Source organism: Musa acuminata, chromosome BXJ3-5, assembly GCF_036884655.1.
Source record: "Musa acuminata AAA Group cultivar baxijiao chromosome BXJ3-5, Cavendish_Baxijiao_AAA, whole genome shotgun sequence".
Classification (NCBI taxonomy): Eukaryota; Viridiplantae; Streptophyta; class Magnoliopsida; order Zingiberales; family Musaceae; genus Musa; species Musa acuminata.
Genome location: NC_088353.1, coordinates 14,349,142 through 14,372,928, shown reverse-complemented (window position 1 = coordinate 14,372,928; position 23,787 = coordinate 14,349,142). Strand labels below are relative to the sequence as shown.

The following is a 23,787-nucleotide window of genomic DNA, read 5'->3' as shown; positions in this document are numbered from 1 at the left end:
TAAAAATTATTTTTATCTTATTTTTTATTTTCAATTTATCTTATTATTTTTTTTTTTGTCAATTTATTTAACTTTGAGGAGGAAAATGAGGAGTAAAACAACCGGAAGAAGATGAATTATAGATAAGAAGTAAAAAGATTTTATTAAAATTAAATTATAAATTTAAAATATATATCTTTATTTACAAAAAGATAACTTAAGAGTATTCAAAGTTAATACTAAAGAACATGGAAGGTGTTGCAAACAATAATGTTGCGAAAAACCCCTCCTTGTGTTTGGAAGCACCACTGGCCCTTCCCTTCGCCTCCCGGCGTCGCTCGACGGCTGCTGCATCGTTTACCGGGTGGACGGCGTTGGAGATCCGTGGTTGTGGTGGTTTTTTTTTTCTACCAGTGAGCGGCAGGTTAGGGTTTCTTTTCCCGTTCTTTTTTCTTTGCGATGTTCTTCTTCTGCAATGTTGTTTAGATCCTTATTGATTCAACCAAAATGTATTTGGTATTGATCGCCCATTTCTGTTTCTAAAACATTCTAGTTGGCCAGGGTTGTTCAATTCTTTACTTAATTGGTTGGCGGAAGCTGAAACTTCTTGTGATTTTAGTGTGACTGGCAAGAACATATGGCCCGTGGTCAATCTCAGAAGGACGAGGATACTAGCAGCTCGACGAGTAGACGCGCTAGCAAGAAAAGGAAAGACATAATTGACTCGAGCATTTCTGGTTCGACGACGAATGCTAGCCCTAAAACCAAAGTTTCGAGTGGCAAAGCGAAAGACAGCAGGACTCTGACTACCACGAGTTCAGCAGCGACGGATTCTTCCAATTTGAGATCTGCTAGGGAAACAACTACCAAGAAAGCGAGCGTGTTGGGTCCTATCTTGCGGAAATCAGAACGGCTTGAGAAGCAAAATATGTCAACCCCTTTGCAGAAAAGGGGTTCAGATATGGAAGTCAAGAATCATAGTCCGCTAAGACGGTCAAAGAGGATTGAGAGGTTCTGCGCATCAAGTTCCTCAGGTTCAAAGCTGTCTGGAAAAAGCTCAACTCCTTTGGTGAAGAAGAAAGTGAACGAGGTGAAGAATGAAAAAACAAAATCAGTTTCAGGCACCACAGGAACGAACAAGTCTAAGAAGCTTAGCAGTGGTAGTAGCCGATTGTTAAAAAACCGAACGAGAATGGATGCCCGGAGTTATAGAGCTTTATTTACACCACTAACTAAAAAGGCCAAAATTTCAGGTATTTCATGCCTGTAAATCCACAAGTATATTTCATTGGCATCTTGTCTGCTGACTCTGCTCTCTAAAATTGGAATAAAATAAACCTTATTGAATTTTACTTCTTTTGCAACATTTAGATGTTACATTAATGATTAAACTAATAATTTCTATTTGTTTGCATGACACCATCTCAATGCAACCAGTTCAATATGGTCCTCTGTTCAGCATCTCACTTGATTTCATCGTTCATTTTTTTGCTATCTGATTCTCTGTCTTGGATACTTCTAGATTCCACAGAACCATTGAATGACTGTGTTTCAAGGGCTGCTGATTCTGCAGCAGTAGTAGAGCATGGAGATGAGTGTAGTGGAAGAAAGTGTGACGAGCCTATAGTGAATCCTTGTGATAAAGAATTAAAAGAAACTGCAGAAGGTTCTAGTTCAGTTTCAAGAGAGCTTGAAGAGTTGGTCCAGGGAGTTGATAGAGCAAGTACATCTTGTTTTAACGTGAAGCGAAAGTTAACTGAATTAAGTGAGTCCAAATATGCTGATAACAGTACTAGTTCACTGCAGCCTTCTCTAGCTGGAAATATTGCCAAAGAATATGACAATGGCATGTTTCAGAGAGAGACTGACATTGATCGTGACGAAATTGATGCATGTAAGTTAAATACAGAAGATTTTGGGTTATTACAGCCTGCAGAGCATGCTTTTCAAAATAGACCCTTCACTGCTGATGTTATTCAACAAAGTGGGGATACTTCAGCATCTCCTAGAAGTGCAAAGCTGACTTGTGATCTTGATTTGAACACTTCATTAACACTACAAGGAGAACATATGTTGATTCAGACAATTTCCATGGCGGATGCTTGTCTTTCATCTCCTTCTTTGACTAGACGAGATAATCTACAGCAGTGCACAAAGTGTTTTGAACTCCAAAGGTGCTTCTTGTCTTATGCTCCTATTTGATCTGAATCCTGTTTTGTTTTTATGTTCGAGAGTACTATTATGCACCCCAATCCATTATTTACCAGCAGCATGTCTCATTGCTTATCTGTGAGATAAAAATTAAAATTTGTTCTACTAAGTAGTTTAACAATATATCTGAGTGATCATAATGCAAGTCTGAAAATGTATTTAGTTAGATATTTCCTGGAGATTCTGGATCAAGACAATTGCTTGACCATTATAATTTCTCTGCTTCTGGGTTGCTTACATGAAGTCAGTTTGTTCTGAAGACATGTTTATTGATAACAAGAAACAAGGAGATTTAAATTACAAAGAAACAAGTAGACGAGATTTAGATTACACCAGATTATGTAATCGTTGATTCTCTAGTCGACTTCTTTTCTTTGTATGAATCTGTCATATCCATTTAGTTGCATCATTGTCTAAAAGAGAATAAATTAGTTGAAATTAAAATGTTCTTATATATATACATTCTCAAAACCTCTAATTTCTCTCACAATCTATAGCACTACAAGTCAAACTCGGAATTTTTCGAGTTAATTGCAACAAGTTTGGTGTTTTACTTCTAATAAGCCCCACCACTCAGCTACAAATTGAAGTTCAACTATTAATAATAACTTACTCTAAAAATTGATATAATGTTAATCGTATAAAATTTTAAATACATGGGGACTTTGTAGTCCTTGATCAAATTGCCATAAGAATTTCAAACATACCCTTAGCATTCAAGATAACTCATTTGTGATATTGTCTTGAACTTAAATGCTGCGAACCAATCTTGCATTGCATTGATATAACCCGGATATAACTTATAAATAGAAGGGTTCTTATAAAAGAATTTAGGGTTTAAATAGTGTCTTACTCGACGATGAAGTTGACATATGCATATTCCATCAATGATTGTAAAGATATTCTTATAATTTTCTTCATCTTTATCAAAAAATTTTTGAATTGTTTCTTTGGTTCTATTTATAGCCTTATAAAGATATCTCATTACTGGATTTCTCATTATTTGTGAACTAAAGCACTCAAACAAGAGAGCCTATCACTTTTAATGCACAAATCATATGATTGCAAAATAATAGCATCAAGATGATATCAATTGCCTTGCTGCCTTTTGCTTTTTTTTGCCTACTTACTTGTCACCTATTTCTCTGAAGTAAACATATTTCTAATATTGTGTTTTTGCTTTTGAATACTATACAATGTCAAGAATGAAAGGAATGAATTGACAAATCATGTGATACTATACCTCACCAATTCCTTGTTGTCTGTGAATTTCTCATCATATTCAATGCTTTGATATGATTATATATAAAACTCATAACAAAAATTGCCTTCTCTGATCTCTAATATTTTCTTGATATTTGTAATCTTTCCCATATCCTCTTAATAAGATCAATACAATGTGTCGCGTATAGAGTCCTTCATATAAGTGCAACCTTTTTGCTTGTAATAATTTCCCTAATAAAGAAGAAAATAAAATTGATAATTATTTGAAAATACAAAAATAACATAATTAAAATATTTAAAGAAAATATCATACTAGCTAAAATATAATTGCTTTCATCATTTGATATCACTTGAACCACATTTTGCTATCCAATTTTGTCGACAAGCTTATCAAGCAATTTAAATATTTTTTCTCCAGATTTCATAAAATTAGGATGTAACCATCTTATCGATCCATGCATATGACATAATTGAACAATCATGTTTTGCCCATGCTTCCTTCTGTCTCTTCATCAAACTATTTATGTAATGCAGCTCATTTTACAAATATGAAACTCTGAACTCATGGTACTTGGAGGCTTCAACTTAGAACCATATGTTTTAATTACTTCAATTATATGCTGAAAACTTCTAAACGGGTTGCAGAAGGGAATACCTGTCTTTATGATATTAACAAGTGGATACACTAATCTGTTTTTGAAGTTCACCATAATAAATATTTAAGATTCTATCATATGGTTTTTCTAATTAATAAAAATCATAGTAAATCTTTCTCTTTTCTCCATTTTTTATCATTAATTGCCTTGATAAAAATATAAGTAGCTTTTATGATTGATCTTTCTGGTATAAAATTAAATCGGTTCTTGGAAATATTCATTTGCATCTTATTATATCTACAATTTTCAAAGTAATATAATATGCTTTATTATTGTAATTCCTTTGTAGTTAAAGCAGATTTTAATGTCTCTATTACTTTTATAAATTTGTATTAAAATCTCTTCATTCATTAAAAATTTTATTTTTAAAAAAATATTAAATAAATTAGTTGATCAAGTCAAACCATTGTTGGATTTTCAAAATTCTTCCAAATCTCAATAAGGATAACTTTAGGATTCACACTCTTATGCAAGGTTTGATGTATTGCCTGAAACGGTACAAAATGTGTGGTATGTATCAGTTCACTTGCTAAGCATACATGTACTAGCTTGTTTTGGATGGTATATAGAAAACTAGCCTGATATTTGTCGGCATTGATGGTGTATTGGTCAATATGATCGAAACTCGCCTATTATAAATCTGACCCGGTCAAATCTGGCCCAAATGATCAAATTGACCATTTTATGGCCTCTTTTGGGGCATTAATTCCCCCTCCCTCCCTCGCTCCCCCCATTCACTTACTCTCTTTCACTCATGCACACTCATTTTCTCACACTCACTTATGATTAAAACTCCTATTCGACGATTAGTGGTAATCAAGCTCTAGATTAGTGATTAAAATTCCTAAGAAAAAAGATAAATTCAATTTTGCCTCTTGATAACCTAGATTTTCTATTCATTTATGGCTTAGATACACTTTATTCCTATTTAAATTTAATTTATATATCAATACATTAGGAAAAATTCTAAAAAAAGGGGTTTTTGAATTTCTTATCATTTTTTGGCCATTTTTCGAACAATGGGTATGAAATGGCATACCAACACATGGTACTATTACTGATCGCTATGTATCGGTCTACCTAGTGATTGATGGCTCGATGGGCACGATACAGTGTTCCTTGCTCTTATTTTTATTTTTCTTAAAAATTCATTTACTTCATTTTCTCAAATTTTAAGAAGTCTATTATTTTTAACTTGCTGCTATTGTATATCTCTAAATCTAAGCTTTTTAAAGAATGTTTATTCCAAGGATCGCCATTACAAGTGTTAGACTCATTTCGGTTATTCTGTTGGATTGGTACATACTGATCAATACCAGGGTACTAGGTGTCGGTACACCGGAAGGGTAGGTGGAGGAGGGAGAAAAGAGGAAGAAGAGGAGATAATGGAGGAATAGAAGGCAGTAGGAGGAAGAGGAAGAGGAAGAGAAGAGGCATACCCGAAAAGTAATTAGCGCAAAGATTATGTGCGGTGGTAGTGTGCAGTGAGGTTGTGGTAAGCGCAGGTCACCAGTATCGGCCTGCATGAGATGCGAAGGTCGATCGTGGTGAGAAGTGTTGGGAAATCTGGGGCGATATCACATGCGTAGCGGAAGAATAGAAAACAAAATCCCAGAATTCCCGTAGAAAAATAAGGTTTTATCGTCGTGCAAAGATTGGTGCGCAAAACCCCGTAAAACCGAAAAAACTGCACGTATAAGAAAGATGTGTTACTTAGGGAGATCGTATATCTCTAAAAATCTGCATATCTGTGAGAGAGGACGAAGGAGGTCAACTGCCCTCCTCTCTAGTGGTGATTCACACGGTAGGGGTTGCGAAGATGCTCTTCAAATCACTGCCCAAATCTCTTCCTCGTACGTACTATACAATCAAGAAAGGGCTGCCCCTTCGTGCTGTCCACACTGTCACGGACTTAGCTGGTTTTGCCTAAGTCGTGCGACACCCTTGCGTGTCCATCTACAAAGGTCAGCCTCCCCGAAACCTCCCATGGTCCCTTAGGACCTACAAAAGAGAAAATGGGTTGGAGAAAGCGCCTCACTTGGGATCCACAAGCAAACATTCTAGGAAACACTTCATAGACAATACAAATTACAAACAGACTTTACAAGCTCTAAACATTTGCACAATAAAGGGTCAAAATGGTCCACTACAGACCGAAAATCTCTCACAAGTGTCCACATGACACAATATTTATTTATAAGCCTAAAGCGGCCACCAAACCCAACTAAAATAGGACTATTAAGCCTTCGGTTGTCCCTCTACATGCTGTGCAAAGCATGAAAATACCAAAAGACACCGACATATATAAGTATTACATCAAACATCATGTTTAGAACTTTATCCGTGACATTCTCCTCCACTTATTCCTTCGACGTCCTCGTCGAAGCCTTTTGCCGACACTGCAACTCCTCACCTTTGCTGAGTCTTCAATCTTCTGCTCCAGCTGCAATGCGCCTCTTGGCTCCCAATTGCTCTCCGTTGCTGTTGTTGAGTAGTCGAACTTTTGATCCACTATGCTGTTTCAACTCGCCAATGACTTTGACTCTAGTGTGGGGTTGGCTGAGTTGTGTTGATCCTTGTTGATTCTTGCGGATCCTCCAGATGAAGGAAAAGACCATCCTTACTATTCGCCAGTCTCTCAAATACCACATGTTACTTGAACTGGGTGGATGCTTGTTGGAGCTTTAACGAGCATCGTCTCGTAAACTTTCGAAGTTTTGGGTCATTCCTCCACAAAATGTCCATCGACTCTTCTTTCATTTAGTTGTCACTTCCAAATAGATTCGCATCACTTCCGCTTTCGATTGGCATTCTGCTGGGAAATGAAGCGGATAATCTACTCTTAGTAGCACTGATCACCATTGGTGAGGATTTGATAACTATTGTCTTCTATTATCTTCGAACGGTCTTTGAACCTGTGTAACGCTCCTCTGCTGGATAGATAAGAAAATTGGGGTACTCGGTTTCGCCCATTCTCTTAAGAGTTGAGAAGGCAATGGTTACTTGACTTCGCCCGCCTCCTCAAGGGTTGTACTCCATGCATCGAGTTGGTTACTGACATTTGCCTGCTCTTTGCTCACACTTCTGAAGCACTCGAAGTATTTGCACTCTTTGCATTGAGTTAGTTACTATGATTCACCTTCTCAATGCCATTGAACTTCTGGAATGCAAGAAGTTTTCACCCCAACTTGAAGTAATTCTTTAATAGATTTGGTCGCCTCTGAGATTGTACCATCTTCTCCATCAACCCGTCGCCTACTCCACTGAGTAGCAAAGGTACAGCACCGCGTACTGCCTGCTTCGTTCCTTGGTCGTGCACTCTTGTATGACCCGAAGTCCTCCATTTTCGACTATCTTGATGAGAAGCTCGTTGACACCGGTCTTACGAAGTTCCTTGGTCTCTGCCCTTCAGCCTTGTCTCGGTACTTGGAGTTTGCCTCTGCATGCTCCACCTCTTCAGCCCCTTTCACGACCAAGCGCTCTCCCTCCATGAGAGCAAGGGATCAATGACTTTCACGGAAGTCCCGCCTATGCGGTACCATAACGCTGCCATGCCCATGACTCTACTATTCGTCGCCTTACAACTACATCCCTTTTCTTCATGATCAGTAGATATGTCTCTATGGCACTCCTCCGAGTCCACCTCCATTCTAACTGATGCTTGATTTTGGGTAGCTAAGTCCCTCTGGACTCATCGTCGCTTCCTCGCCCCTTTCGACCCTCTGCTTCAATACCTTTGTGTTCTCCAAGCAGCTCCCTTTGGTTGATGGAAAGACAGATTGCAACTCCCATGCATGGCCTCTGCCATCACGTTATAGGGTTTGCACCGATTCTGTTCTCCTTAGCTTCCTTGGTAGCAACGTTCGCTTACTCGACCTTGTTCTTTGACTTACCGAGCTCCCATAAGTGAATATGGGCTCTGGAGCAGTCCAACTCTCCAGCTGCTTCGATCATATCTTTGCATGATCAAGTCCCTCCCATGGGACTCACTAGTACTTGCATTCGAACTTTTCCCTTGGTGGAACACAGCCCTCATATGTTGATGACCAAGGCTTTCATCCGATGCAAAATTCGATGCACGCACGGAAGACTCGCCTCTGCGGTACCATGGCCTTCACTCCTTGAATCCATATCCCTTCTTGCCGTCGTATTGTTCACCGAAGTGGAGCTTCCAGTAGCTCCCGATCATACCTCTGTATGATACAGTCCCTCATGGGACTATGTCGTGTGTATCGCATTGCTACGAATTGTTCCACTACGATCCGCTGTACCATGTCGTCTCCTGGTGACATCTCTATTGCATTCTGATCCTTGTGGGATGAACTCGAATTGTGATCCCTCTATGTGTGGCCTCTGCCAATACATCGCAGGGTCTCTTTCACCTTTGATTTTGTTCGCTCCTTTGGCAATTGACCTTCATCCATCAGCTCTTGGGTCACACCTAGATGAAGCACCGCTCTAGGATAGTTCGTCGCCTAGTAGCTCCCGAAGTCCATCGACTTCGCCGAAAGTGGTGCACCATTGTCTAGATCCTAGGCCTCTGCCCCTACCAACACAATCTCCGCTGCGCACCGCTTCCTTCATGGCTACTTGAATGGCAACACTATGGCATATTCTTCAAGAGTACCCGCCTCCGTGTCCTCTTGCCCCGTGCCAAAGCCTTCTGAACCCAACTTCACCTTTGCAAGTTGAGTCGCCTTAGTTCCTCCGTCAAATGCTTCTCCGAGATAAGGTGCATGTGCCCAGAAGCTCCCTTCGTCTTTGGCATCATGCAAGATGAGTCCGCTCCGTCAGAATGAAGGACCCATGAAACAATATGATCTTGCTCTTGCCTCTGCAAGAGTTCATGTCCTTGACCTCTGTCCAAGGAAAGCTCTGTGCCTCCACTCTATGTTCCATCTTCTATGCCGGCTCCTTTCATACGACTTGGGTACTTTGCCAAGTTGCACCCAAGTTGCTCCGCTCCTCGTTTTTGCATTGAGTTGATGGTGGCCCTCGCGCCCACCATTCCACGGGTCAGCCCTCTCTTGAGTCTGATCTCCATATCGACTCAAAATGTGCCTTCATTTATGTTGTATTAGGTCGCTCCCCCACTTGATCTCGCAATGCATCCACCAATGCATTCTCTCAAGCGAGATCATGCGACGACTCCTCGCCGCTCGCTTGGTCCATTGAGCTTCATGGAGTTGTTGTTTGTTGAGGTACTCCTCCTCAACATGTGCGGTCTGTTGCACATGATTCTCCCTCTGGAGAAACCGGGATCTATCCCTCCTGGATAACTGTTCCGTTGGAGCAACATCTCTCTTTACTTCTTTCTCTTTGAAAATTTCGGAGACCACCATCCCTTTCGGAGTACTCCGATTTGCTGAACAAACTGTGCATTGTTCTGCCTCCTGCAAACGCACTTGCTAGATTGCGACTCCATGTCAATACAGCCCCCGCTGCACCACTCAAGGCCTAGCAACATGTTGAACTCGCTGCACACTTCCGCCTCCTACGGACGTATCCTTCACATGCCGAAGAGAAAGTTTCAATGCTCCATGGCGCCGAGTTTTGATCGCCTTGGGATGGCCGCGAACATTCCATCGTCCGCATACAAGCCTATGGATGAGTACCGAATTCTTTGAGTTAGCAATTCCCCTCACCTCTGTGAGCTTTGTACAACTCTTTCGGTCGTTGAGCAACTCATTCCACCTTGGATGGTCTCATCCTTTACCAAGCGCCTCGCTTGCCTTGAGCACCATCAAGTATAGTTGTCAACGTCGAGCCGTAGCTCGGACTCAGCTATCCCAACCTTTGTGTGCTCTGCATTCTTCCAAGCTTGCTTGTTCTCGTGGTGCCTCTTGCGCGAAGGGTTGGCCATTCCTCTGAATGCCAATCTCAGATGCTTGCTCCTCCGAACGACTCCTTTTCCCTACATCTTCATGCTCGTTTTCTCCTAAACGGTCGCGCATGTGCTGACTGCCCTCAACGCAGCCCCGCTAGGTCCCCCACATTTGCATGCCAAGTGTTTCTATGAGTGCTTGTCCCGCTCTGATACCATTTGTCACGGACTTAGCTGGTTTTGCCTAAGTCGTGCGGCACCCTTGCGTGTCCGTCTGCAAAGGTCAATCTCCTCGAAACCTCCCATGGTCCCTTAGGACCTATAAAAGAGAAAACGGGTTAGAGAAAGCGCATCACTCGGGATCCACAAGCAAACATTCCATGAAACACTTCATAGACAATGCAAATTACAAACAAACTTTACAAGCTCTGAACATTTGCAAAACAAAGGATCAAAATGGTTCACTACAGATCAAAAATCTCTCACAAGTATCCACATGACACAACCTTTATTTACAAGCCTAAAGCGGCCACAAAACCCAACAAAAATGGGACTATTAAGCCTTCGGCCGTCCCTCTACATGCTGTGCAAAGCATGAAAATACCAAAAGACACGGACATATATAAGTATTACATCAAACATCCTGTTTAGAACTTTGTCCTTGACAACACGCCCCAAATAGGGGCTGCAGTATAAGGAGGAGAGGGAGAAAGAAGAATAGGAGGTGGTAGCCAAAAAGAACCTAGCCCATGGTGCATTAGTTCCCTCCTATTTATAGAGGCTTCTTATCAACTTACCCTAATGGATCCTGCTATATTGGGTACTGGATCTCCATCCAACTACCCATGCTACTTAGATTAGTAGGTCTCTACCCAATAATCTCTCATTGGCTCTTATTGGATCTCATCTATAGGATCTAATAATTCAGGGGCTTATTGGATATCCAATAAAATATGGGTTCCAACGGATATCTCATATCCGAACCTCTACTCGTTGCAACACCTACCATATGTGTGTGACCACCCTCTAGGCCCAATATCGAGCTGTCCGTGAGTCATACCTGTCAGAACTCTTTCTGGCTCAGTGAATTATTATCTCCATAATAATTCACTCGACTCATCGACCGCGGATGTATTAGGCCACTGCGCTGCAGTCTTCAGACGATACAGGGGAATCAAATCCATTGGACTTGTTTGTCCTCAATTACCGTGTATCTATAGTCCCTCATCCATCTAATACTCTAAAGATCGTATACCGGGCATAGTGCCCATATGGTTTCTATTCGAGTCTCGCACTAATCGAATTCTCCCGGAGAATTCTCTCTCTCAATCTGAATGACCCTGGTTAGGGATTTGTCTGAGCGAGAATACATGAGATATTTCTCTCATGACACCGAGAGCGGATGATCTTCTATTGACACTCAATAGCCCTCATAAGGTTGGCTACCACTCTCGATGATCGGCTATGCTAGATTTGGAATTTTCAAGCCTATAAGTCCAGTATCAAAGAGTGGAGTACTCGTACAGGACATTCTTGGTGTCTTAAGTCTAAGGACCAAATACACCATTGGGACTACGAAATCGTTGTTTGATAATAAGACATTATTAACCATCTAACATTCCGTGAGCGGATCAATCAGTGAACTCATTCTCCAATGAGCACCTGCACTGTATCCCTAGTGTCCCCACACGAACAGCTATGAGGTCAATTGTCTCCATCATATGGACGGGTATATAGTACACCAATCTGTCCAGTTATCTCGATGTCCCTCTCGAGTAACCTATGACCGGGATTATTTAGGGTTTATGTTTAAAGGCGAATCAGTTTCATTATCGTGATCTCATCATGATCCGATTCTCACTGTACAGATCCATGAATATCACAATATATATATTCATGCAACAATCAATATGAAGTGATAAAATGTCAAATAATAATAAGAAAAAAGAGTGTGTCATGTCACACCTGTCATCACTTACGTGATTGGCTTGCAGGGCACTTATGATTAGCAAGAACTTGTGGTGAAAAGTCACGGTGAGAATCAGAGGCATCGGTCATTGTGAGAAGTTATGGTGTGAAGCTGAGGCATCGATCACGATTGCCTGAGAAGAAAAGGTGGCGTGCTTGAGAAGTGGAAGTGATCAGGGTTGCCCTTTTATATGGCAGATCAGACTAGGGTGGTCCGCATACTAGTTGACACTCAGACCGATATCTATCACCCATCTCATATCGATCTGAGTGAAACAACATTCCTTAAGTGTATTCAACAATTTGTGTAAATATATTTTTTTATAATTCCATGATACTTATATTATTGATAATACTTCTTATCTTACTCCTAATGTAACTTAAATATTTGCTCTTTTTTTCTTTAGTTTTAGTAATTTAAAAAAAAAATATTTTTTACCAATACTTAGTTACTAGATTACTAGGAAAACTGATAATTTGTATTTTGCAATGCTTATAAATTTTTTTGCCTCTTTTTAGCTATTGCATATCTTTTAAAACTCTTCTTGTTTTTATAATTTTGTCAAATCTTGAAATATGATCTTTTAATAGTGATTATACTCCGTGTTTGACATTTCATTTGGACCGGTTATATGCAGGCAGTGCGTATTCATCGGGCATGAACCAGTACGTGGATCGCCCTTGTTTCGAATGAAATGGTCTAAGCCATCTAGAAAGAAAAAAACAATAAACACACTTTAGGGCTTGTGCTTGCATGCTCTCTTTGTCCAAACATGAGGCCTTTCGTCTCATGCTGCCACGTGTCGCTGTTCGCTCTCCTCTTCTCTTCATCTTTCCTCTTTTTCCACCGTGTCCTCTCCTTTTTCCTCTTCCACCACGTTTGCTTCTTCCATCGCTTCCTCTTTCTTCTTCCATCACTTCCTCTTCCCTCCTCTTCCATCGCTTCTTGTCCTTCCTCCTCTTCGTCCATTGCTTCCTTTTCCTTCCTCCTCATCTTTCGTCGCTTCTTATTCCTCCTCATCTTCTGTCGCTTCTTCTTCCTTCCTCATCTTCTATCACATCCTCTTCTATCGCTTCCTCTTCCTTCTCTTCTTTCGTTGCTTCTTCTTCCATCCTCCTCTTCTTCCGTCACTTCCTCTTCCTTCCTCTTCTTTTGTCGCTTCCTGTTCTTTTTGATCTTCTATCGCTTCCTCTTCCTTCCTCCTCTTCTTCCGTCGCTTCCTCTTCTTTCCAACTTTTCTTCCGTGCTTCCTCTTCCTTCTCTTCTTTCATCGCTTTATGTTCCTTCCTCTTCTTCCATCGCTTACTCTTCTTTATCCTCTTCTTCTTACTCTTCCTTCCACCTCTTCTTTCTCCTCTTCCTTCCTCATCTTGTTCCTCCTCTTCCTCTATTGTGCCTTCTTCTTCTCCTTCTTTGTCTTTGGAATACCGTTATATGTACTGGTGTACCATGTGGTTGTACATCGGTATCGACTAGTAGATATCGGTCCGACCCGGGAACGATATGGGTTTGGTACGTGAAACGACATTCCTTTGTTAGACCAAACTTCACATGATTACCTATTATTTTTCTTTCATTCACTTCTATCAAATTTTAAGACGTAATCTATGATTTTTTAACTCGCTAGTATTGTATATCTCTAAAGCCAATCTTTTTATTAATTTCTATTCAATAATTTGTGAAATTATCTTTTTCTTTATCCTATAGTATTTGTATGCTTGATAATATATTTAAGCTTCATTCTTTGTACACCTAATGAAACTTAAATTTTGTCTCCTTTTCTTTCTTTAGCTTTATCAATTTGGAAAATATCTTTTCTGTCCATTCCATAATTAGTAGCTTACTAGTTAAAAAAACTATAATAAGTTCTGTATTTAGCCATACGTACAATTCTTCGTCTCATTTTAGCTGCTACTTATCTTCTAAAACTCTTTTTGTTTTTATATTTTGTTTTAAATCTTGAAATATGATATTTTGGTAGTCTTCATACTTCATATATGTTAACAAAATTTTCTCTATTATTTTTATTATGATTCTTACATTTTATTTTTTACATTTCAATTTATTGTACTTTAATAAGAGATCTTATGAAGTATGTTGGTACCATATATTTATTTAATTTTCCTTTTATTGGTTTTTGAATTATTTTGAAAGTTGATTTTTATCTTATTGTTCCAATCTGACTGATCTCGTTGATCTCTCTTGTGGCGTCCCTTGCCAGTCACAATACTGATACTGCAAAACAATATTGATACTGCTTTTGCAGTTTCTGGAATATAGCTAACTTGTTCTAATTTAGTTTACAGAGTTAAAGAGTCATCCTTTTTGTTAGGTCTGGTATGGCACTGACAATTTAGAAAAATAAAATTATCATTTCCTGTGTAATATTTGATCCAGCTAAATACAACTGAATTTGGTTTTGAGCTAGAAACTCGTAGTTGCACTGCAGAAATATTATTTTTTGGGTGGTCAAATATCCAAATGCTTGTGATTGCTGAATCTTCATACACAGTTCTGTATGATAAATATGTGGCTGGTGCAATGATTCAGCTACTAAATCTTTTAACAACCTCAACAATATGGTTGAGTCTTAATTACTAACTAGATCTTGGTGGTCCATAACAACTTTTTAAAGCTTTTCTTTTCGTTTTAATCTGAACATGACATAGTTGGTTGGCTTGTGTTTGCATGTGGCAAGGCCCATGTGTGGCTTATTGAAAATGCCTTGCAGTGGCTTGGTACACCAAGCAGACACTTATGTCTGACAATGCACTAGGACAAAATAGGTCTCTGTACTATCTAATACTTCATGTGTGAGATACATGCTGCCATTTGTAGCACTGCTATGGACATCACCAACAAATTAGTAGTTTCATGACTGACAGTCTGAGACATCAGCTGAATGTTGCACGCTGACGTAATAATCAGTACATTCTTCTTCCTTTCAGCTATTTTGTCCTGGGCCTACTGGTGTTGCAGTAAGAAACTTGCCTATCATCCCCATGCGTGACATGTGCAACTTATATTCTTGTCCATTCCTGCATCGCCAGATAACCAGCTGTACAAGCTCTAGGAGCATAGTATGAGCCTTGGTTCTTGATACCCCTTTTTGTGTTCTTCAGAATTTTCTTTGATGTCTTTGAAAATGGATGTTTAATTTTGTTAATTATGAGTTCTGATGACATTATTTGTCAAAATCTAGAAAGAAGGAATCGCTTTCTAAGATTCCTTTTTAGTTTTATGTATTTTGATTATATCAATATCAGTTATTGTATATTTTGTTGAAAAATTTATTGCAAACTTTGTGCAGGGTTCAGGATATGCAAGTTAAGGAGCAATGTTCATATATTGCCAGAAGCCATGATTTATCCCTCGAATTGTCTGAGGTTTGATCCATTCTGCTCTATTTCTTTGTTTGTGTTTATGTTGTCCTTTGATTTAAAAGATATATTTGGTTTGATCCATGATTTATCCCTCGAATTGTCTGAGGCTTGATCCATTTTGCTCTATTTCTTTGTTTGTGTTTATGTTGTCCTTTAATTTAATATATATATATATTTATTGTTATAAATAATGATTTTTTTCCCTCTGAGGTTTGACATCTGTCATTACTGTCTTGCTTACAATTCTTTGGTCTTCAATGTGGTTTTTTGATGAAATTCAATTTACTGTTGCAATTGGGTTCTGGTTTCACATTTTTGGCTAAGATACTCGCCAATAAGGTGTGACAGAGTAATTTGGTTCCTAGTTGATTATGGCAACATGGTCCATTATAAAGTTATCTGCTGCGTACAGTTGACCATTGTTCTAAATTTGGCAATTCCTGTGCATGGTTTTAATCACCAATCTGGGACCTGTTTTGACAATCTGTTGGATTGACACTGTATCAAGATACTGAGCGGTACTCTAGATTGTAGCACCTGATATCCTTTAGAAAAGAAAAGGAAATGGAAATGGAAATGAATGATATACCAAGTAATACGGTGCTTTATGTCCTGAGACTGGTGCTTGGTTGGCCTAGTAAATTTGTTGGTATATATCAGAGTAACCAGTATTTTAAACCACGGTCAGTCGATGCATCAAGTTGCCAGAAAGGCATGTACTGGCATGCTGTGCCATGCTATGCCTGACAAGACACCGATGGAGTGTGCCGTTGGAACTGAAAAAAACAGCAAGGAGAGGGTGTTTTTATTTATATATTGTTGTTGGTTGGGGGCGAGGGTGGGTGGTGTAAAAGATAAAAACACATATCTCCAATGTGTGCTCTCATGTGGCATCTGGCTTCTTCCTAGTCCACTTTGGTGGCAAGAAGTGGCTTCATATGGTAAGGTCAAAGGCAGTTGCTTTCTTTGGCAGAAAAAAGGTTTATTACTAAGAAACAAATCAGTTATCTTTGCTTAAGTTAATAGCAAGCTGGTCGGTCTATTTGGAATCAGGTTCCTCCTACCAGCACAACCCAGGTTATTCAATCCTGTTGAATATGTTTGGACTGATAGCTCCAGTTTTGTCTCTGTGATGGTCAAACAACATGATAATCTATTCCATTGATTGGACAGCTATGCCTGCTGTCTCCCTCTACTGGGGGCTGAAAATCTAGAACCATATAAGCCGCCATAGATGAGACAGTAGACTGCATTTGTTGTTTTGTTTTGTAATGATGATTTTTCATATTGTTTAACTGTTGATAATTCTGTGTGCCACATTAAGAAGTATCTCCCAGGTCATCTGGGGAGACATATTTGTGTGATGAATAGAAATTTGTACACCCTGTGTTCTTATTATAGCAGCTTACCGCTGATATAGTTTTGTTGTAAACTTGTAATGCTCTATTGAAGTAGGATCTGCTGCTTTTAGAAGCAGAGAGATAGTTCCTGTAGTAAGCAAGAAGAGCATAACATATCAATTATCATGTATAACATATGCTGACATCTGAATAATGCTTGCTTTAAAATTTTCCATTTAAAGTTAGTCAAAGGATTCAGTTTGATGAGAATTTGTAGTTGATTATATCCTGCATTCATGATGCAACAATGATCAATATTAAAATTCAGATTGGATTTTTCTTGGGTTCGAGTCAAGTCTAGGGCCATCGCAACTACTATCCTATAGGATACACTGCACCAGAGCTATGGCTTTTGTCACTGTACTGTTGGTGTGTACCATAAGATGCATCTGAGTCATGGAAAAATGACTATCACCATAAATCTGTTGGCCATGAGATCCTGGGATGTAGGAAGACTGATACAATAAACTCGTATTGGTCTAAGACAATATATAGGCTCTGCCTCATTTTCTCATAATCATTTTCCTTCTCCTTTCCTTATCTTTGTAGCAATAAATAAGCCTTGTGGATTTACATGTTCATTGATCAGTATCCTAAGTAGCATGATTGAAATATTGCTCTTCGATCTATGCCTCACCTGTCTGGGTTTCAGTAGCAGAAACATGAGACTGGCCCTGGCCTGCAACATTGGTGGACTTATTGCTGTTTACGTCTCTACTATCTCTGCGGGCCTCACCAAACATAGACTGTGAGAGTGGTGTCCTATCATCCAACTGGACTTGTGGCTTATCAATTGCACCAAGTGGATAACCATTTCCATTTGCCATAATGGTTGAATATCTCACCCTGTTGTGTCATACTAGAACCCCTAAACGATTGACTGCTTAAAACCCGATATTGTTTTTACGGAGGAAGTTGTTGCTCGTATCAGTTCACATCCATAAAACTGGACTGCCTCATACTGCCTATCTTGTCCAATTGAGGAGGGACACTTGATTCTCTCATGTTACCACTCCTGCCCAACCCCTATGTACTGGGAGTAATGGTCTGCCTCAATGTGGAAGATCAATTAAATTGAGTCAGTCCACTGTTGTTTTCACTGCCATGCTCATCCTGTGAATTGGTTGGCTCATGTCTTTCCGTCATCTCCTCGTGCATACAGTGATGCACCAATGATGGACAACTCTCGACTATCAGATTGGTGTTAGTGTTGACATCATTGCTGTGATCCTTGCATGAATATTAGGTTGGGGCTCTATAGCACTCTTGTCAAATTCCTCCCGTTGTGCCTTTTCTTTCAGCCACGATGCTTTCTGGACCGTTTCTTCAACTTCAAACTTGTGAAATTAGGCGTCCTCTTGATGACTTGAGTGATTTTGGCAGACATTTGCAGGAGGCATGAGAGATCTGAATGAAACTGGAGTGAGAAAGAAGGCGAAGCATGCCTCTTTAAAGCATTTAAAGAGACCCTAATGGGTCTCTTGGCTTGGGTAACCACTGGGTGGGGTTACAGTCCTGTATAGGCTTGGTAACGGGTCATAATTTTGTGGTAAGCCTAATTCACTAAGGTTATCGGACGGTAACCTTGGACTGACCAAAAAGGGCTAGATTGACCTTTGCCTGAACCAAGAAGTACTGATTTGAAGTGAATATGCAGTATGTTACTTTGTACTTGGTTTGTGATGAACGACATAGGGACCTGTGGTTTAATCTGCTGGTTGTGCTGTTCCATGATAACCACACTGTATCGTGTTGGCATGTGTCAGCCTGTGATGTTCTAGTGAAAGGAAAACCTTGACTAGAGTTTTGTGCTAATGAGAAAAGCCTCTTAAACCATCATGTTGTTTGAGGATTACAACTTGGATTTTTCTGTTGAATCTTGAAGATCAAATATAGGATTCAAGACACCCTAATAACAAATAGCTACAAGGACATGAAATTAAGAGGTAGAGTCCATTTGGGCTGCACTTTAGGTTGAGGTTAGTTATATTTGTAGGATTGAGCCATTGGGATCTAGTAGTTCTTTTGTTATGATTTTTGTTCTTATTTAGTTCTTTTCAAAGTCTAATACAATTGATTAGATTTTACATTAGTTAAGTAACATTATTCATAATTTAGGGTTCTTGGTTGAATGAGTTATTAAGTGTACTTTGATTTTGGAGAGTTTGGTTGAGATAGTTTTTGATAAAAATGATCTTAAATAAAAAGATTAATATGCATATTTGTAGTTTTAGGATTTAATATAGTATGATAACATGTTTTTATTTGATATGATCTTAATATGGATATAATGACACGTGGAAGGCCGTCAACACCTCACCGCCACATGGTCGATGCCTCCTGGACATGTGTCTGACACCTTATCCACGTGTCACACCTCATCGTCATTTGGATGACGTAGCAACCATTCAATCTTGTGGAGTTAGCTATGCAAGAAGCTGACTCAGCGAACCGTTGCCCCACGTTTTTTGGATTCTATGCTATGCGATCACATCTGTGCTAGAGGAAACACGTAACCGTTTCTGGCATTGAACTTTGGACTCAAACACATTGGTCCTAAAACTTCACTATAAAAAGCCCCTCAGGTACATTTTCATGAGGGTCTTTGTTGGGAACACCCTCAACATAGTTTTGCAAGGCTGGGTGGAGTTCGGTAGGGTTCAGTCTTGGAATCTCCTCGCTCGATGGACTTAATGTAGGACCTTAATTGGCTCCGAATTAGCATCCTACTCAGAGAATAGAATCTGCTTTAACATATCTTGATTTGATTGATTATCTTCTGATCTCAAGGTTTTAGCTATCAACTTGCAGTCTATGAAAAAACTGGTAGTCGCTTTTTGAGGTTGTAATGTGGATTTTGATACGTAAAAGGTCTCTTCTAGTGGTCACATTAGCCCTGCTTTTTTCTTCTTAATTCTTTTATATTTCTTCCATTGTCTCTCTTATTCGTCTCACTATTGTTCTTCTAACTCCATATTTTATTCATTCACATTTTTTGTTGAGGTTTTCTCATATTTACCAGTATTCTCTGTGCGAGTAATGTTTGGATTTGGTACTCCTGTGGTTTGTATTGATGACTCAATCCTGTAGCATACAGAAGGGGATGCCTGGCATGTGTCTCTGCTGATATTATGACTTATTTTATATATGTATTGAACCCAAAATCATATATTCATATTATGAAAGTTTATTAAATCACCGCATCACATGTTGTCTATCAATGGCCAGTTGTTTCTTATAAAGTTCACTTCTTTCTCTAGGAAGCTCATCATAAAGTTGCTCCAGATAAACATGGCAATGCTGCTATTTGTTTGCAAGAAGATAAATGTAAAGGAAACTCTTTGTCAGAAGCTGAAAGTGGACTGGCTGGAGCAGAGAAGTATTCATACCTATGCTTTGTTTTTTCTACAAATATCATGAATTTTCAATTAATATATAACTTTGATAAATGTTTTTCGTGAAAGCGGATGCATCATATGCATCTCTAAGTCTCCTAATTTTTTTTTAATAGGTCAAATTGTTTTGTAGCTTCAGCCTGTACAGTAAGTCTAAACATGCTCATGGAAAGTCGGGAGGTATTTTTTTTATTCTCTATTTAGGTTCTTTTTGGTTCTCTGTTTATTTTTGATAGTTATACTTGATAATATGTTCTATTAGGCTATCAGCTTCATGCTTATTGTCTAATTTTCTCTTTATATTGTTACATTAGATTGGGGCCAGACCAGTGGACTGTAATCTCATGGATATTTCAAAAGAACATGATAATTCAACTCATTTGAGAAAGTCCTTGTTTGAAATTAAGACAGATGGTGGTGCCAATGCATGTGTTGTCTGCAAACACCCAGAAACAGAACTGTAAGTTACCAGGATTTTCTATTAAAATTTGATTATGGTGCAAATTGATGCTTTCTAGCTTACAAATAGCTAATTAAAATATGGCCTTTATTAACCTTTATATTGGCAATGATTAGTTTAAAGTGTGTGTGCGCATATGCATGCTCAAGATGTCTGATAAGAAATATTTTGATGTTAAAATTTTCCTCTGTAGCCGTCGACAAGTGTGATGGCTACTTAGTTTTCCTCATTTAATTTTGGTAAAATTTCTCTGTAATCTTAGGTCTTGTGATGGGAAAGGTTGCAACAAAAGCTATCATCTTTCTTGTCTTGATCCACCCCTGCAAAATTATCCTGGTGCTTGGCTATGCATTTTTTGCATAAAGAAGAAAATAGAGATTGGTGTACACTCCATATCTGAAGGAATAGATTCCATTTGGAACTTTAAAGAAGGTGAGATGATCAACAATCTTTATGCTAATTGAGCTTGGTATCCTTGTCTTTTTCTAGGTTGCTAATTATGAAACTCATCTTTTTCATGGGTGCTCATGGTCTAGAATTGCAGAATGGCAAGCATTACTTTGTCAAGTATAAAGGTCTTGCTCATATCCATAATCAATGGATTTCAGAAACCCAGATGCTTCAGGAAGCTCCTACACTTTTGTCTAAATTCAAAAGGAAATATTACAAAGAGAGGGTTGGTTACTTACAATTTATTTTTTCTTACCTTGTTCAATGTAAGGTGAATATGTTTGCTGGTATCATTCTTGATTTAACTCAATGCTTATTAGGCTATAAAATGGAAGCAGGAGTGGGCCGAGCCTCATCGGCTATTGCTAAAAAGATTGCTGATGCCTCAAAAGCTGACTGATGACCTTTTTAATGGGCTTGCTAATAGCTTTCCAAAATGCTACCATGAGTGGTTTGTGAAATGGAAAGGTCTTGGTTATGAGGATGCTACATGGGAGCTTGAGACTTCACCAGTTCTATGCACACCCGAGGCTATGACACTTATGAAAGATTATGAAGCACGTATTGAGGCAAAGACAGCATTTGATTCTTCCAAAGCTGAAAAGGTATTCTATGATATGGAGTAAATTTATTTCTTAACAGCATTTTCTCTAGTCCTTATAGAAATTAATGACATCAAAATTAAGGAGGTCTTTTGAAAAATAAAAGGACTAAACTTCACTACCTTTTGACATGTTTGGAGTTGCCCTTCCTGGGTGTTTTAACCTCAACCACAGGAAGCTTCCTACTGAAAGTTAATTAGATAATTATAACAGTTAAATATGCTCATGACCGAAAGACATTAACAAGATAAATTACTTCTGAAATATGATATACTTTAACACATAGCTCTGCCAAATAACAATCCGGTGGATCATTCTCAATGAGATTGCTAGATATGGTGGGCTCCAAAATTAGTTGGGAAAAAACAAACTTACAAGTAACACAAAATTAAGTAACAGAAATGAACTGACCTGTTTTAGTATATAGAATTTTCCGCAAAATGTTTGTTCTATGCTTATTCTGATACCCTTGCTTGTTGTTTCTAATGAGATGATTAATTGATGGGAAATTTACTTGGGATTATTTTTGAACTTGGTTTTCAAGACTAACACTAGAAATTAAGGGGTTTATACTAAATATAGGACTATGTTTGAATTTATCAAATCTAGCTTTAGCAATACCAAGATAAGACTTGAGGTGTCCCAGAGGAGGCACTGACATAAGAAGTGTGAAGGGACAATTTGGCATGTTTGTGCTCTATCATCACAACTTGGTAATTTGCTCAATTCCAACCGACCCCCGTACTGGGTACCTTCCCTTGCTGTGACAAAAGTCTGCATGTCCTATATATATATATGTGTGTGTGTATTTTTTTTTGAAGTTTTCTTGATTATGACTTCTTTTTTTCCACATTTGTCTAGTTGTCCTTGATTTTGTGGTATCATGCTATTCCATTCCTTTTGTCTGCCTTACATGCTAAGTCATCAGTTTTGCTTTGTCTGTTTCATTTCAGTGCAAATTGCTTGTTAGGGTTTTGTGAATGCAACACAATTTATGTGGTTTCTATAACTAAAATTTGTTATTCCTAGGCTCTGGAGTTCAAGACAAATCCTTATAATAAATTGACGAGGTTTCCTGATGGGTGTCCACCTGGACTTGATAATGATCATTTATATGCTATCAACAGGCTTCGTGAGTTTTGGCACAGGAATCAAAGTACTGTTTTAATTGATGGTCAGGTACAGTATGTTATTCTCACCATTTAGAATTTTCCAATATTGTAAATTTTTCGAGGCATGCTTGGTGTAGAAGAGCCATATTTGCCTATTCTATATACTCACATGGCCTATAGAACATTATTTTTTTTTGCTTCATATCCATTCCACATACTTGTGTCTGTACTTCAATAGTTCATTCTATGCAATGTTCGTAATTTCGTACTATACTGGAGTATTGAGCTCAGCTCGGTATGGTACGATACGAATATACTGAGCGGTACATTTCGATGTACCACTCGGTATATATATATATATAAAGTAAAAAAAAAGGGCGACTACCTCGTTGCACTTTTTTGTGCAGGGAGAAGACCCCACGCAGGCAGAAAAACGAGGCGACATTGCCATTATTTTTTACTTTTATATATATATATATATATATATAAGTAAAAAGAAAGGCGACGTCGCCTCAGGTTTTTGCCCACGTGGGATGAAGGTTTTCTTCTTTCCGTGCAAAAAAGGGCGACGAGGCGACGTTGCCTTGTTTCTTCTGCTTACGTGGGAGAAGAAACGCCGCCAAGACGATGTTCGGTTTCTTCTCCCCGCGATGTCACCGAGGCCTCGTCGCCTCAGATGAGGGAGAGCGGCGTCGGATCTCTAGGTTCTCCCTCTTCTTTCTTCTCCCTCAACTAATACCACCCGATAGCAGGCGGCGATGGTCGAAATCGATCGTCACCGACCGATTTAGGGTGGTAATGGGGCGGAAACTGCCCCAATCAATGGTACCGCCCGATAGCGGGCGGTCTGCGTACCAATCTGCCGGCGGACCGGTATGTACCGCCCGGTACGTATTATTCAAAATTAAAATCCTTGATTCTATGTACCAGGTGGTATTATTCGAAATTAAAATCCTTGATTCTATGTACATGTTTATGCGATACAAGGTTAATTTTGAGAAAAAGTAATTAAGATATAGTTCTGTTCAGTATTCAGAAATTCCTCTGAGTGATACTTGGCCAAATTTACATGATGCATAGAGATATCTGCTTCTGGGAAGAATGTGATGCAACAGCTAAAAC

At 38.9% G+C, this 23,787-nt stretch overlaps 1 protein-coding gene across 7 annotated transcripts in view; it reads left to right on the top strand.

Moving 5' to 3' along the window:
- Positions 1-250: 250 nt before the first annotated feature.
- LOC135586200 (uncharacterized) overlaps positions 251-23,787 on the top strand; it is a 77,760-nt gene continuing 54,223 nt past the window's right edge. For 3 of the 7 annotated variants that reach the window (XR_010496788.1, XM_065152514.1, XM_065152510.1), the window contains exons 1-11: positions 251-403; positions 541-1,232; positions 1,502-2,153; positions 15,174-15,249; positions 19,907-20,025; positions 20,158-20,221; positions 20,356-20,501; positions 20,764-20,933; positions 21,038-21,177; positions 21,272-21,556; positions 22,583-22,732. Coding sequence is in view for 6 of the 7 variants with exons in the window: in XM_065152514.1 (XP_065008586.1) it covers positions 617-1,232; positions 1,502-2,153; positions 15,174-15,249; positions 19,907-20,025; positions 20,158-20,221; positions 20,356-20,501; positions 20,764-20,933; positions 21,038-21,177; positions 21,272-21,556; positions 22,583-22,732 (2,418 nt within the window). In the remaining variant the exon portion in view is untranslated. Of the gene's footprint in view, positions 404-532; positions 1,233-1,501; positions 2,154-14,811; positions 14,944-15,173; positions 15,250-19,906; positions 20,026-20,157; positions 20,222-20,355; positions 20,502-20,763; positions 20,934-21,037; positions 21,178-21,271; positions 21,557-22,582; positions 22,733-23,787 lie in introns of those variants that run through there. The other 4 variants (XM_065152513.1, XM_065152515.1, XM_065152512.1 and 1 more) reach the window with 4 other exon arrangements.